Source organism: Erythrolamprus reginae, chromosome 1, assembly GCF_031021105.1.
Source record: "Erythrolamprus reginae isolate rEryReg1 chromosome 1, rEryReg1.hap1, whole genome shotgun sequence".
NCBI classification, from domain to species: Eukaryota; Metazoa; Chordata; class Lepidosauria; order Squamata; family Dipsadidae; genus Erythrolamprus; species Erythrolamprus reginae.
In genome coordinates this window covers 354,173,518-354,190,238 of record NC_091950.1, presented here as the reverse complement: position 1 = coordinate 354,190,238, position 16,721 = coordinate 354,173,518, and the positions used below count along the sequence as shown (strand labels likewise).

At 38.3% G+C, this 16,721-nt stretch overlaps 1 protein-coding gene across 5 annotated transcripts in view; it reads right to left on the bottom strand.

Moving 5' to 3' along the window:
- BABAM2 (BRISC and BRCA1 A complex member 2) overlaps positions 1-16,721 on the bottom strand; it is a 161,695-nt gene that overhangs the window by 111,600 nt on the left and 33,374 nt on the right. For all 5 annotated transcript variants that reach the window (XM_070734280.1, XM_070734282.1, XM_070734281.1 and 2 more), the window contains exon 6: positions 15,492-15,566. In XM_070734280.1, coding sequence (XP_070590381.1) covers positions 15,492-15,566 — 75 coding nt within the window. The remainder of the gene's footprint in view (positions 1-15,491; positions 15,567-16,721) is intronic.

Here is a 16,721-nt window from a genome sequence, read left to right as displayed (position 1 = left end):
ATGCTTATAAGTGTTTTTTTAAAAAAATTAGAGAACTCACGGAACGTGGGAAACTGCCTTATGCTTACGTCACTGGCTTATCTACGTACTTTCATACTGTGCATGCTTATTAGTAATAATGTTCCTTAGTTTAAAATGGAAGACTTCCCCTCCAGTTAAATATGCAAAGAACTGGAATTGAAACAAATCTGCAAGAAATTCAGATATTCTATCATTAAGCTGTGCAAGTAATCTTATTACCACAATTGGGCCCAAAATTTTAGAGTTTGAATGAAACAACTTTAAGAAAGACACTATGTGGCCACTTCATCAGCAACCACAATCCCAGCTCTCCCAATTTCAGTTGTTATGCAACTTTATGGGTCATTAAACATAGAATTGGGAGAAGGCCCAGGCCTTCTAGGCATTATTTACTTAATTTTATTTATTAATTGGATTTATATGCCGACCTTCTCCGAGGACTTGGGGCAGCTTACAACATATAAAAAGAAAACAATACAATACAGTGGCCTAAATCCAATTAATTTAAAACTAAATAAACTAGTCTAAAATCCCCAATTATATTAAAAATTAATCACACCCACTCAAACAACAACCATACATAACATTTGTTGGCGAGGGGCTAAGGTCTAATTGTCCCAAGCCTGGAGGCATATGTGAGTTTTTAGACTCTTGCAGAAGGCAAGGAGGGTGGGGGCAATGTGAATCTCTGGGGGGGGGGAGCCCCCAAAGAGAAGGCTCCTGCCCTAGGCCCCGCCAAGCACCATTGTCTCTAGTTGATGGGACCTGGAGAAGGATACCTCTGTGGGACCTAACTGGTCATTGGGACTCATATGTTAGGGACAGGCCACTCTCCGTACCCTGCTGGGGAGAAGAAACATGAGAAATATGAGGTTTACTAAATTTGAGGACTGTTCCTCTAGTGTGCTGGAATATTTTCCCCCTCTACCCAGAAGGAAAGGCAAATGGCATGATGGGGAAATGGATCTCAAATTTAACATCCCCTCCCCTTGACTGCTAACTTCCCCACTGATTTGGGGGTTAGAGAGCTAGCAGAGAAAATTGACGGCCACGTGACAACTGCTCATAAAAACAAACAAGTTGCCAAGAATCCAAAATGTGAAATGTGGAGGCCGAACTTAATGCATAGAGAAAACAAAAAGATGACCCTATCTATTGAACAACGATTTAGAATATGGAGATTTGATTATTTTTAGAGGAACTGAATTTATCTTAAAGACTACCGTTAGGATTAATTTCATTCCCAGACTCAGAGTTGGATCTTATATCCATGAATCAGACCAGATCAGATTGAAACAAACTTTGTGTATATAAATGAGGCATCATTGTAATGCACTGTACCTGGGATTACATTTTTAAAATATTTTGAAACTTTAGCAAATCAAAAACACTGTTGTTATATCTTGTATATACATGGGTATGGTTTTTTTTAGTTCAAATTGTAATAAATCTGGATATTACCTTTTAAGATTTGAGGACAGTCCTGTTATTTATCACTAACCAAAACTGTCCAAGCAAAACCAAAAATGTCCAAGCAACCTAACCTCAAGTTTTTAAAAAAAATACTTACAAAGAGAAGGTTGGGTATTTCTTTCTTTATTATTTTTCTGCTAGCATACAGAAAGTTTACTGAAACAGCTTTTGCTACTATTTGGTTTCATTGATTCAGTTTTTAATCTGATGGATACTACTATTTATTTTTCACTGGTTTATATTCCATGAGTGTCAATCTTTTAATTATAATTGAACTTGCATTTTGTTAGCCTTTTTTGGTTCTATTTTCTGTGGGAACATAGATCATGATGTAATTCATAATGATATAATTTTGGGGCTTTAAAATCATGTTGTAAACTGTCTCCAAAGCATTCAGAGAAGAAAAGTGGATTATACATTTTTTACAATAAATAAGGGTTTTTTTATAAAAAAACCTGTATAACTTATGCTTTAATATTCACTAATTTCGATTTTATTTATTAGCATTATTTATACTGAGCACCAGTTTTTATTCTTTCTATAGATGAAGGCCTGATAATACTGTTTACATTTTTGACAAGCTAAACAAATGAACAATAGAGTGTCTTTTATTAAGAAGAATTCCTGGCAAGTATTGATTCCCAAACACATTTAAAACAGAAAGCATAAACACATTGTTCTGTTGCATCCTACTACCTACTGTAACTAAGAACTGGGGACTTACTGGAACAGAGAATTTATTATGAGTCAGAGTGTTAATGGCTAGTCCAACCAAAACATCTGCTCTACACCGTTACTACTATAATTCATTTCCTTTTATGTTTGGAACAGAACCAAGTTGGACAGCTAGATTTTAAAACACACACACACACACACAAGTCAAAAGGCCGTGTATAAAGAAAGAATACTTACATAGGATAAGTAGTCGTAGTTTGCAACCTGTTACACCCATAACTATTAAAAAGCTGTTGCCCCAAAGGTGCTTTTTCAAAAGTCAACTGGGTTTTGGGTTTTTCCCCTTTGAAAAAAGAAAAAGTCTTCTTGGATGAGAAGCAAAAAAGATTTGAAAGGGAAAAAAAACCAAAAGAAAATACAGGTGACTTTTTGGATAAAGGGGCAACGGTCATACAGATTTTTGCCTTTTGGAAAAGGCACATTTGGGACAATCATGACTTGGATGATTGAGAATCTCCATAGCCATCTGTATCACTGTTTTATATTCCAGTTCAATGTTTTTCACAAACCACATATTTATCCACTTACAGACTTATATAACTAGAGACCTGAAACTAGGCCATAGCCAGCATATTCTTCTTTACCATAACTTTCCCCTGCCCAGTCAACACTATATGTTATGGGAGGGATTATAATGCAAAGACCGGAGCAAAACTAATATCCAACTGGAGAAAGGACTGTAATCAAGCCCAAGCGTATATTATTGTAGCTAAAATGTATTTTACATTATTAATTTTCAGCAATATTATAAGCCATTTGATTCTTTAGTTCTGTAAAATGTCGACAATTGCATTATCCAAAAAATTGGGTTAACGTTGTTTGTAAAATGCTCATTTCAGGTTAATTGTCTTAGGGACTGCCATCCTTAGAGATTTATGAAATATGCCTCTTCATTGCATCTCCTCTGGAAAGTCATGTATCCTGACACCAGAATGCCCCTTTTCTCCTGGTCTCCAGAAAACCATATTAAAATACTCGCTATTCTATCCGAGTTCTGGATGGTTTAACTCTGCTTTTATTTAGAAGAACCATGAAAACCTGGCTCTTCATCCAGATCTTTATCAAGAGAGAATGACTATGGCAAAAGAAAGTGCCACTAGTAATAGGCACTTTTGGTGCAATCCAAAAACAACTGGAATACCACTTGAACACTCCTTAGCATTGATAAAATCAATCAATTGCAAGAGGCAACTTTATTCCCAACAACTTATATTTTAGGATGATATCTTTAATGCCATCAAAAATCCATATCTGCCTATCCCTAGTTCTTGGGGAAAAACTTGATAAGTGGATAAAAATGCCAATCCAGTCTGAACATCTGGCTGACTATTTTATTTATTTATTTATTTATTAGATTTGTATGCCTATACCACAAATGATTATAATTTATTAAACTTGTACACTGGACAACTCACAACAAATAAATTGCAATGATATCAATAAAATCTAAGAAATAAACAGTGCCAAACATGATGAAGCAAGGGATCTCATTCTATTTCTAGGATAAATTTCTAGGGAAGTTTATTAAGTAGGAAATTTGGTGTTCTTACCACAGAATAGAATGAAAATACAACAGAAAAATATTAAGAACTTGTGAAATTGGGATGTAAGAATAAACTTTAGGATAAATATTAAACAAATTAGTATAGAGAAGAATAAGCACATACAGTGGAACCCCGACATAAGAGCTGCTCTACTTAAGAGCAACTCGAGATAAGAGCTGGGAGGGGAGAGATATTTTTGTTCTACTTACAAGCCCAAATTCGAGATACAAGCGCCAAGGAGCTGTCTCCTGAAGCCAAACGCTAACTTCCGCGTTCGGCTTCAGGAGACAGCTGCGAAGCGGCGCGCGTGTTTTAAAAGGTTGCAGCCGGCCTGGGGGGCTCGGGGGGGTGCTTGCAGCTTTCTTTCTTGCTCTTTTTCTTTCTCTCTTTTACCTTCCCTTCCTCTATTTCTTCTTTTCTTTCTCCTTCCCACCTTCTTCCCTCCCTCCCTCCCTCCTTTCACTCATTCCTCTCTTACTCTCCCCTTTCATAAGTTTCCTTGCTTCCTTCCTCTGTTCCTGTCCCTTCCCTCTTTCCTTCCTTCCTTCCCACCCTCCGTCCATTCATTCACCCATTCCTCTCTTGATCGCTTAAAGCCGGTCCCTGGTGCAAAAAGGGTTGGGGACCTCTGTCCTACAGGATTGGGTGGCAGAGAAGTTGAACATATGTAAATTTAAAAGTTTAAGAAAGTTTACAAGTTAAGTGAAAGAAACTTCATTATTCATTTATATGTACATGTACATTTCTTCATTAAAAACATGTCTTTCTGCATAATTTAGACTAACTTTGTGAGTTTTTTGAGGGCTGGAACCAATTAAAATTATTTACATTAATTCCTATGGGGAAAAGTCGTTCGAGATAAGAGCTGCTCGACTTAAGAGCCCAGGTCCGGAACGAATTAAACTCGTATCTCGAGGTACCACTGTACAGGATGTAAGACATTTTAAAAAATACAATAAATGAATTATTCATTAAAGGATACTATTTTGATAAAAAATATTAATGAAGAAAAGAAGGAAAGTTGAAAGGAATTATGGAAGTTTATTCTTATAGCATATCTCAAAATATAGTTTTCCTGAGAATTGGCTTGAACGTATAAAATGTATGCTGTGGTTTAGCGTTATTATCTGTATCAGTAAAATACGACTTTTGTAAAAGAAGAAGTTGAAATAAATCATCCTAATCTGATTGAAAGGCCAGGGAAGCCTGGAGATTTGATTCCCTAATCCTCAACCTTGTTGCCTGAATTACTTCTTAGGTGAGCTGATAAAAATGTCTAGAATGCTTGAATGCAAGATCCACCTTGAAGAAGCATTCTGAATAGCAGTGTCTTCCTAAGGATGCAAAAGAATCCCAGGAATCTCAAAAGGCAACTGAACTGTTTTTCCCCTTGAGGAAAAAGAAGAAGCTCTATTGGTTCTGGCAGGATGGTGGGGGCAATGGAAGGATTAGTTCTGATAGTATAGGGGTAGTGGGTGGTGGTAGTAGTGGAAGGGTCTTATTTATTTGCAGTCATGTGGTGGTCAGGATTTTCCCTGAGAGCTCTACAGTGTTCTGTCGGGCTCTCTGGTAGAATCCTCCCAAAAATTCACAGGTACAAATTTCAGACACACACACACACGTTTGAAAATTCAAAACAATGTTCTTTATAATGAAAATTCACTTCAACTAAGCCCTCTTTTGGTATAGCAAAGAGCACTCGTCTCCAAACAAACTGGTAATTTATACAAATCCCTTATCAGTTCTGTGATACTTAGCTTGCAGCTGTGAGGCAATTCACAGTCCTTCTTTCACAAAGTGAAATACACTTTGCTCTGGTTTAGTTTCAAAGTGGGGAAAAATCAGCACACAAAAAGTCAAAGTCAGTAAAGCAGTCATGAAACACAACGATCAGATAATCATCCACAATGGCCAAAACCACAGGCTGCTATTTATAGCAGCCTCACTAATTACCACAGCCCCACCCAACCACAGGTGGCCTCATTTTCTTTGATAATAATCTCTCAGTTGTTGTTGCCTATGCATCGCTCTCCGCATGCGTGGCTGTATCATTAACTCTTGTTCTGAATCCAAGGAGGAGCTAGATAATTGATCTCCTTCTGAGCTGTCTGCCACACTCTCCTCCTCCCTGTCACTCATGTCTTCTTGGTCAGAGGAGCCTTCATCAGCAGATTCCACCGGGGGCAAAACAGGCCTGCAGCATGTGGATGTCTCCCCCACATCCACAGTCCTTGGGGCAGGAGCTGGGCCAGAGCAAACCACAACATACAGGCTACTTGTGGTTTATCTGAGCCCAGAGGATCACTTGTATCAGAGTGTAAATGAGTGAAATTTTTTCTTCCTCAAGGGAAAAAACAGTCCAGTTGCCTTTTGAAAAAGCACCTTTGGGACAACGATGACATGGATGACTCAGAATCTTCACCAAATCAGCAGGGGAAAAAACAATTTGCTTTGTTTGTTTTTCTATGCCGTCCAACTCCCTAGCGACTTAGGGCGGCTCACAGCAAAAAAAGCCAATCATGGTCAGGGGTAATTTTATAAAATTATAGCATCAAGAATTACATGACAACTGACACTATGGAATAAATATTTATCAGTGTTTTATCAGTGCTTTCTAGTGTTAAGATCTTCCCAGGTAGAAAAGATTAAAATTATGCCTACTTATGGTAAATAATTTTGTTTTTACAATATTGTCCTTCAGTCTTCAGACAGGGTAAGAAGAAAATAAAATAAAAACCAATAAAGATGAAATACAGATGAATAATAGCATCTTTGCCTCTAAGCAATCTCTGTAGCGATCAAAGTTGACCTAAGGGGGATTAGCATGAACTATGCCTAATCATGTGTGATATGTATGGATCACAGTAATACTGCAAAGAATTATATAAGCTCTAGTTCTAGAAGATTCTAAACAGGCTATATAAATAACAAAGAAGAATTTCCCATTATTCCTATATTATATAAACATAATATATTTTTTCTTTGAGCCCTTACAACAGAGGGAGTGATATACTGTATACTGCATAGAAATTGCAGTAATTGGTGGCTTAATAACTAAATAAAAAGCAAGCAAGCAAAAAGTGTTCAACACACTGGATTATTTGTGACGTAGTAGGGAAATAATTATCTTCACGAGAAAAATCAATTTTTCTTGAAGAACAATTTTATTAAAATATGCTAAAACAATAGTACAAACTAATACTCAGAATTATTGTAATCAACTGCATATTTTTAAAAAGTATAAATCCTCCAATTGGATTCTAACTGAAAGACTTTTCTCTATTTTCCACCACACAAATTCTTCAAATTCCCATTAATTAAATGCATATATACTTTCAGAAAAGTGGGTGGTTTCTTTGTAGCATATAACACCACTGATGATTTCTATGGTTTTGTATCATAATAATATCATAATATCAATTAACATTAATGTTATATATATGAGTCTTCGGAGAGGGGCGGCATACAAATCTAAGTAATAAATAAGTTATATGTTCAAGCTTGTCATTAGCTGAATCCAAACAGCACATCTGAGCTATCTAACAAAGTCATCATTTATCACTTGCAGATAAATTTGCAGTACAGTGATCTCTCGGTTAGCGCGGGAGTTACGTTCCAAGACCTCCCGCGCTAACCGATTTCCGCGTTATACTGGATGCGGAAGTAAAAACACCATCTGCGCATGTGCGCCATTTTTTTCATGGCCGCACATGCGCAGATGGTGGAGTTTGCGTGTGGCCGGCGGGGAAGACCAAGGGAAAGTTCCTTCAGCCGCCCAACAGCTGATCTGCTCCGCAGCGCGGAAGCAGCGAGGAGCCGAAGATGGGGTTTCCCCGTTGCCGCGCTGCGGAGCGGATCAGGTGTTGGGCGGCTGAAGGAACCTTCCCTTGGTCTTCCCGCCAGCATTCCGTCAGTCGCAGCGCTGGCTGTCAACTTTTCTTTTTAGCACTGGGGAGGCAAGTCAGCTCCTGCCCAGTTTTAAAAAGAAAAGTTGACAGCCAGCGATTGTTCCGCTGCCGCCAGCATGGCCTGGCTGGCAGCGGAAGATGTAACAGAGCCCACGGGGGATTCGCCTTCCTCCCACCCGCAGCCGAGACTGATCGTGGGCTCCTTCGCAACCTCGGAGAGCTTCCGGGGCATGAAAGCTCACGAAAACCAGGAAGCTCTCCGAGGTTGCGAAGGAGCCCACGATCAGTCGGCTCCGGGCGGGAGGAAAGCGAATGCCACGGGGCTGGGCTCGGCTCCCCCCTCGGCTCCCCCCCTTACCAGCCCCACCGCGGAAGGCTCCATTCTGTTCCCTGCCGGCCCGATTGAGCGGCCGGCGGTCTCCATTCAGGGAACAGAATAAAAAAAAATTTATTTTTTAATATTTTATTTTTTTAAATAATATTTTTTGAAAAACCGCGTTGCAGCGTTTCGCGCTAATCGAGAACGCGCAAATCGAGGGACCACTGTATTTAAATTTGCCAAGTGGTAACAGCACACCTAAACAATTCAAGATATAAGGGAAAAGAAAAACATTTATCTAAGGATACTAAAATCTTGGTATCAGTTCAAATCTTTACCATCATAAAGAGGATGGTGTAATCATTAAAAAGAAGCATAATGGATCTAAAACATATTTCAAGAAGGAAAATGGAAATATAAAAAAGGATTATAAACAGAAGATATAAAAGATGTCTAAATTGAAAACTAAAATTACATGTTAAAAAACAGGATCTAAAAGAAGAGTTTGAAATCTAAAAATGAAAACTGACAACATCCAAGGAAATATAGACAACATTAAAGCATAGGATTTAAACTTGTTTAATGAGATGACGGGATGGATGGATGATGGATAGACAGATAGATAGTTGATAGTCTATTCATTTTAAACACTTTGAATAGTGAATCAAATTTTTTTTTACTAATTTTTAATATCAAAATGAAGGGTTATGACTATATAAAATTGGGACTGACGTATGCTAAATGCATATCCTAAATTAAAACTTATATTTAATTTATATTTCAGCTGCTAAATCTAACTGCACAGTGCACAATATTGCACTATACCAGTCTTTTCTAACAAAAACTAGCACAATGGTGTAATACATTCGCTGTAATACATTGTCTTGCTGATCTGGAATATGGCCTCCCCATCCTAGAAATCCAGATAACATTCTACTACAGTAGTCCCTCACCTATCGCTGGTGCTACGTTCCAGACCTGGCCGCGATAGGTGAAATCCACGATGGGGAATTTATCAACTGATAGTACTTATTTAAATATTTATATTGTAATTGTTTGGTAAGTTTTCATTGTTTTAAGTGTTTATAAACCCTTCCCACACAGTATTTATTTTAGATACAGTATTTAAATACAATATTTACAATTATATATATATATATATATATATATATATTGAAAAACCTGCCGATCGAGTTCGGCGGGCTGTTTAAATCTGCCGATCGACTTCCTCAGAAACCCGCGATGAAGTGAAGCCGCAGTAGGTGAAGTGCGGTATAGCGAGGGACTACTGCACACGCTCCTTGCAGAACAAGCCATATATGCCATGTTAGCCTCTCAAGCACCCTTCCCTGCTCAATAGTAGCCACTTCAAGTCTTATTGCCTTTGTGCCACAATATAATGGTCATTTGTACACCCCCAAGTGACCTCCCCTCCCCTGCCCAGCAACAGCTACTCAAAGCCTCACTGAATTCACTGGACTGTTGAACATGCAGCAAAGCCACTTCAAGCTATGCTGCATTTGCACTATAATACACTAACGCACCATGTATCTTTCTTCACCCCACAGCAGCCATTTACCTACCTGCCTGCTTGCAAGCTGCCAAGGTCTTGGAACTTCCTGCTAGCTTCTTGCTAAACTGACTTTTGCTGTTGGACACCAGCAGGAAGTTGTGAGGTGGTCCTAATTTAAGAATCTGTAAACCTCATTTAATAATAGCAGTAGGCTGGGATTGCCATTGCTAATCAATATGGTCATATGACTTTGGGCTTTATAGTTACATTGCTTTATGATGGAAATTCTGGTCCCAATTAACATTGTTAACTGAAGACCACCTATATATGTAAATGCTTGCTAAATGTTATTCAAATTTTAGATATATAATTTTGATAAACATTCACATTACACCCCCACGTTTAGAAAAACATTGCATTGATTTTCCAATCATACAAAAGACAAAGACATAACATTTTTGCGATTTGTGATTTTTTTAAAAGTCAATCAAAACTCTTTGTGGCTTGGACAAATGATGCCCCCATTGTTATTCCTACACTTTTTTGATCAGATAATATTTGCAAAAAATGTTTTAGATGCCCTAGGCTTAATATTGTTATTAGCAAGATAAATTCTGACAGAAATGTTCACTGATTAATCAGGCACAGCAATCACTACAAGCAAGAAATTAATGTTATTTGTTGTTACTTAAGGCAAGTTCAAGGTCACAGTATATATGATTCTTTGCTATATAAAATATGTGACTCCCTAATCAGTTTGGACAATAGCTCATTGCCTTTCTTGCTTAAAGAAAAAGTGAAGCAATTAGAAAACCACATTACGGGGAAGATGTGGCATCATTAAAGTAAACTAAGGAATTGCAAGTGATATGATAATCAGTATGCTGTACATTGCAAACATTTAGATTCAAATATCATATTGCTACAATGACAACAATACAGTGTTCCCTCGATTTTCGCGGGTTCAAACTTCGCGAATAGCCTATACTACGGTTTTAAAAAAATATTAATTAAAAAATACTTCGCGGTTTTTTTTCTATACCACGGATTTTTCTGCCCAATGACATCATACGTCATCGCCAAACTAATAATTTTTGCAAATAGATAACAAAAAGAATAATTATTATTAATAAATAATTATGTTTATAAATATCAGGATCACTAAGTGTCTTATTCAATGGTGAGTACCAATAATAATGATGAGTAAATGGTTGTTAAGGGAATGGGAAATGGTAATTTAGGGGTGTAAAGTGTTAAGGGATGGCTTGTGATACTGTCCATAGCCAAAAATGGTGCATTTACTTCCGCATCTCTACTTCGCGGAAATTCGACTTTCGCGGGCGGTCTCAGAACGCATCCCCTGCGGAAATCGAGGGAACACTGTATTGAACAGATCTACTCTTCTTACACACTGGGAATAAATCTCCTAAGTGGTGGGGATCCAGTTAAGGAAGGATGATATCATCTACGAAACAACCTTCCACAGATAAAGTTGTAACAGCTCAGTCAGTTTATTACTGTGATAATTAGAAAACTGTTTAGAATATCATTTCAGTCATATATGTGGATAAACCTCTTCATTCACATATGTTTCCATATTTATAATGTTCCAAAGGTATTAAGCAGCATTTAATTTCAATTGTGTTTGGCCTTGTAAACTTCTATGCCTCAAGTAGCTGTTTGCAGCTATACTTCTATATATTTGTTCAGACCATGTTGTTGTTCTGTTGGTGGTAAATAATCAATCATCAGGACAGAATAAAAACGGAATAGAATCAATTATTTTCCCTCTCCATTTAATAAAGAGCAAGCCCCTTTCCAGAGTTCTGAATACATTATGAGATTTAATAAGTCCAATGTGTTGTGATGTAGTTTATTAAAACACAAAATAGACACGTTGTATAAATATGTATTATTAGAATGAAGATTTTAGTTGATGTTAATGTTCTCTTGCAAAGTGAACTGGGAATGCTAAAACTGAAGGAACCCCCCCTTCCCCCTGATTTGGATCTTGTCCTGCAGTAATCTCCATATGAGATAAAGCAACAGCCCTAGGGTTCCTTCAGAGTGATGATTTATGAGGCATCAGTCAGCTAAGATGATTTTTCCCATCTGTCTAGAATTGTGTACAAAGTGAAAACATTTTCAGTAGGACAGAAGAAATTTCCCAGTTCAAGTAATAAAGAGCATTTTTTGCATAACTGAAATACAGGAATGCGGAGATAACCTTGATGACAGAATGCAGGATCTATTAAGGAGGAGAAACAACAATACAGTCCTGGAAAAGGAAAAAGGGGACAAAGAAATTTAAAATAATCCCACCATGATTCTCTTTGGTATTAGAGGGGACAAAGGGAAACTCTGGTAGACTTTTGATTTCATTATTAAACCCTGCAAAAATAAGGAAGAGTTCCTGTATTCTTTCCACAGTCACATTTCCTGGTCTAGCCTATTCTGGATGGAAGGCTGACAACTTGGTAACAGAAAAGTTCAGCGATTGAGATAAATTTAATTTGAACAATACTTGTTTTGCTATAAACTGAATTTCCACTTGGTAACTAGAAATTATTAGTACAGTGATACCTCGTCTTACAAACGCCTCGTCATACAAACTTTTCGAGATACAAACCCGGGGTTTAAGATGTTTTTGCCTCTTCTTACAAACTATTTTCACCTTACAAACCCGCCTGGGATACCCCGCCTCCGCATTTCTGTTGCCAGTGAAGCACCCGTTTTTTCGCTGCTGGGATTCCGCTGAGGCTCCCCTCTATGGAAAACCCTACCTCTGTGTTTGTGTGATGCTGCAGGAGAATCCCAGCAGGGGAATCCAGCAGCGCAAAAATGGACGGTTCACTTGCAACGGAAGTCTGGAGGTGGGGTTTCCCAACGAGGGGAGCCTCAGTGAAATTGCAGCATCGCAAAAACACAGAGGTCCGGAGGTGGGGTTTTGAGGACTTTGGTGTTTTTGCGATGCTGCAATTTCACTGAGGCTCCCTTCGCTGGGAAACCTCACCTCCAGAATTCCATTGCCAGCGAAGCGCTCATTTTTGTGGTGCTGGGATTCCCCTGCAGCATCGCAAAAACACAGAAGTCCAGAGGTGGAGTTTCCCATGGAGGGAAACCTCAGGGGAATCCCAGCAGCGCAAAAACGGGCGCTTCGGCTGGCAAAATGGGTGAATTTTGAGCTTGCACGCATTAATCGCTTTTCCATTGATTCCTATGGGAAACATTGTTTCGTCTTACAAACTTTTCACCTTAAGAACCTTGTCCCGGAACCAATTAAGTTTGTAAGACAAGGTATCACTGTATTTTACTAATAATTCCATGGAATTCTATCCCACTGCATCAGTCCTTTTCCAATTCCAACTGTAAGAAAATGCTCTTTATTTTTATTATAATACTCAACTTTCAATTTTTTAAACTGCAGAATGATTCTTATATTTCTTGTATGGCAACAGTCTTAACCATATTCTTTTCCCAACAATAAGATGATAAAGTTGACTCAAAGACTGGGGAAGCAAGACATATTCTATATGTGCCAAAATACAGGACACTGGATTTTATTACAAGACAAGATAGAAAGACCTGCACATACAGTAGATTAGAGAACAAGTGAAAAAGATATATCATCAAGAGAATAAAATAATTGAAATTGAAATGGGCTTCTCTAGCAAGAAGAACTAATAGCAGGTGGACCAAGGCAGGCATAGAATGGATCCCACTTGACAAAAAGTGTCTACAAAAGAAACCTAAAACAAACTGGATCAACGACCTCAGCAAATATTGCAGTCCCAATTGGTAAAAGAAAGCTTAGAACAAGTTGCTACCAGTTCAGGCGAACTGGTCAAACCAGGAGGAACCCATCTCTGATATACACAAAGGTATAAGTGGATGCTTTGTCTCACTATTACATTAATGCATTTTAGTAACACAATTTCCCTTTCCCTTACACACACACACACACACACACACAAAATCCTACTGAAAGGAACAGATTAATCATTTTAAAAGAGCTTAGTCTGGAAAAGTGGATATAAAACTGCAACTTGTAAATAATAATATTTAATAAAATATTTTGAGTCATCTTTCTCTTTCAATTATTAGGAATTAGGGCCTAAATAGCTCTAATTCCTTGTATATTTATATTCTATTATTTATTATTAAATGTATACCATTCTGTTCTACGTATATTGGTAAAGACAGTTTACACCACCTAATAGCATTTTCAAAGACATTCTTACCGCTTGGGTAGATAGTTACGTACTGAGAAGTTACGTAGAAGAGACTGTATCATTTTGTAAGCCGCCCTGAGTCTACGGAGAAGGGCGGCCTAGAAATCAAAATAATAAATAATAATAAATAAATAATTTTTTTTTAGATTCAGCCGTGCTTTTCCTACATTCAGCACATTTGACATAGTAGAATTTAAAACATATGTGAACACTATATATTCATTTTTCATTTCCCTAAGAAGAATTGAACAATCTCGTAGCATCTATGTCTCTGGCTTTAATTCAACAGCTTTCCTAACTCCTGAAAAGTATTTGTACCTCCTCCTCAGTTAGCTTGTTGACTCACTGACAAAGTTTCAAAGGCTTAAACAGAATCATTTAAGTCTATTTGGATATTAAATGTCATTTTGAAAACTACTGAAAGATTTTTAAGGGAAAATTACATGTAATTTTATTCTGATACTTAAATGGAATTCAATTTTTGCAAGGTAAGGCATATGAAAATAGACAGTGCAGACAAAAGAAAGATACAGAACTGTTTAACCAGCTTTATTATACCCAGCTTTACATCTCCACCCCTTGCCAGTCAGCAAAGCAGTGGAAGTGATGTGCCGGTGCCTGGAGGCTGTTGGGGTCTGGATGGGTGTCAACAGACTCAAACTCAACTCTGATAAGACGGAGTGGCTGTGGGTTTTGCCTCCCAAGGACAATTTCATCTGTTCATCCATTACCCTGGGGGGAGGGAGTCATTGACCCCCTCAGAGAGGGTCCACAACTTGGGCATCCTCCTCGATCCACAGCTCACATTAGAGAAACATCTTTCAGCTGTGGCGAGGGGGGCGCTTGTCCAGGTTCGCCTGGTGCTCCAGTTGCAGCCCTATCTGGATCGGGAGTCACTGCTCACAGTCACTCATGCCCTCATTACCTCGAGGCTCGACTACTGTAATGCTCTCTACATGGGGCTACCTTTGAAAAGTGTTCGGAAACTTCAGATCGTGCAGAATGCAGCTGCGAGAGCAATCTTGGGCTTCCCTAAATATGCCCATGTCACACCAACACTCCGCAGTCTGCATTGGTTGCCGATCAGTTTCCAGTCACAATTCAAAGTGTTGGTTATGACCTATAAAGCCCTTCATGGCACCGAGCCAGATTATCTCAGGGATCGCCTTCTGCCGCACGAATCCCAGCGACCAGTTAGGTCTCACAGAGTGGGCCTTCTCCGGGTCCCATCAACTAAACAATGTCGTTTGGCAGGGCCCAGGGGAAGAGCCTTCTCTGTGGCGGCCCTGGCCCTCTGGAACCAACTCCCCCCGGAGAGTAGAACAGCCCCCACCCTCCTTGCCTTTCGTAAGCTCCTCAAAACCCACCTCTGCTGTCAGGCATGGGGGAACTAAGATATTCTTTTCCCCCTTGGCTTCTACAATTTATGCATGGTATGTTTGTATGTATGATTGGTTTTATAACAAGGGTTTTTAGCTGTTTTAGTATTGGATTTTTACATTCTGTTTTTATCACTGTTGTTAACCGCCCCGAGTCCACGGAGAGGGGCGGCATACAAATCCAATCAATCAATCAATCAATCAATCAATCAATCAATCAATCAATAAATAATGTTTCAAGGAAGTGGGGGGGATGAAGACAGAAAGAAGAGAAGAAAGGGAAGGGAGTAGAAAAGAGTTACAGAAAAAAAAGGAGGCATTGGAATTCATTTATTTCGAAGAAAGTAGTAATAATGGATTATTTTACCTTGAGAAGGTAGGTGGGAATATTGCTGAAGTCCACTGGCAATTTCAAAAGGAAACGAGCTGACAATTCACCAGTCTATCAATTGAAAAGAACAGGGGGGGGGGGGAAAGAACTCAATATTGAATTAAGCATTTCTATTTCTAATAATCTGGAGAGACAAAACTGAAACAGGCTGAACTATTAGAATTGTGTAACATAGTGAAAGGTAATCACATAACAGGCAAGGTGTCTGCAGGAAAGTAGACTCCAATGATAGCAAGATTATCTCCCAATTGTGTCATTCCCACCTTCCAATTATAGTGATTATTATGTATTAATTAACTCCATTAGTCCTCCTCAGGGCTAATAAAATTCAACTCTTGTGGGGATCTTGTGTCCAGTTTCAGCAGATGTGTTAGTTGTATACTTCCTTAGGAAAAAAAAATAGCCAAATATAAAACATCTCTTATTCGTATCTTTTAGGTATTGAGTAGTCTCCATATTCTGTCAGTACCTAGAAACCAAATGGTAACTGATGTCACAAGATTTAATTATTGAAACCTCCCATGACTGATATCTGAGCTTTTAAGATTTTGTATTCCCCCTTAAATTTTATGAGATTGCATTAAAATAAAAAAAAACACCACCCTGCAACCCTTGTAACATTTCAACAATTTTTCATTAATTTTCTAATTAAATTGCATCTCATCTATTTTATACAGTTTTTTTAAAGGATTAACTAATGAGTAATTAAAGCTTTTAAATTACTACACAAGGATCATCGCATTCTCAGATTATTACACCTTGTGAAAAAAACAAGGGTGGATGATCAGCTCCATTATACAGCAAGGCAAATCTATTGCCATATTATTTTGGAAAGACATCAGACACTTTTAGCCAAATAATTATCAATTTAGTCACAGCAGTTGTTGCATATTATAATTCATTTAATTCATAACTTTGGGCATTCAACAAAAGAATCATTTAGACAGTACTGTACACCCCTCAAGTTAGGCAAGTCAGGAAAGAAACCCCACAAATCTGGCTAAAAATACACTTTGTTGATATATAGACCAGGAGGCCCCAACCCAACCCCCGGGTCATAGCTCAGTGCCGGCTCATAGCCCATTCGGAACCGGGCCATAGAAGTGGTGGGCAAACATGTGCACAAAGCTGCACTTATTTTTTATTTATTTAATTGGATTCGTATGCATTAAAGCAGGGTGCATGAAGCCATGCCCTCTCCCTCCA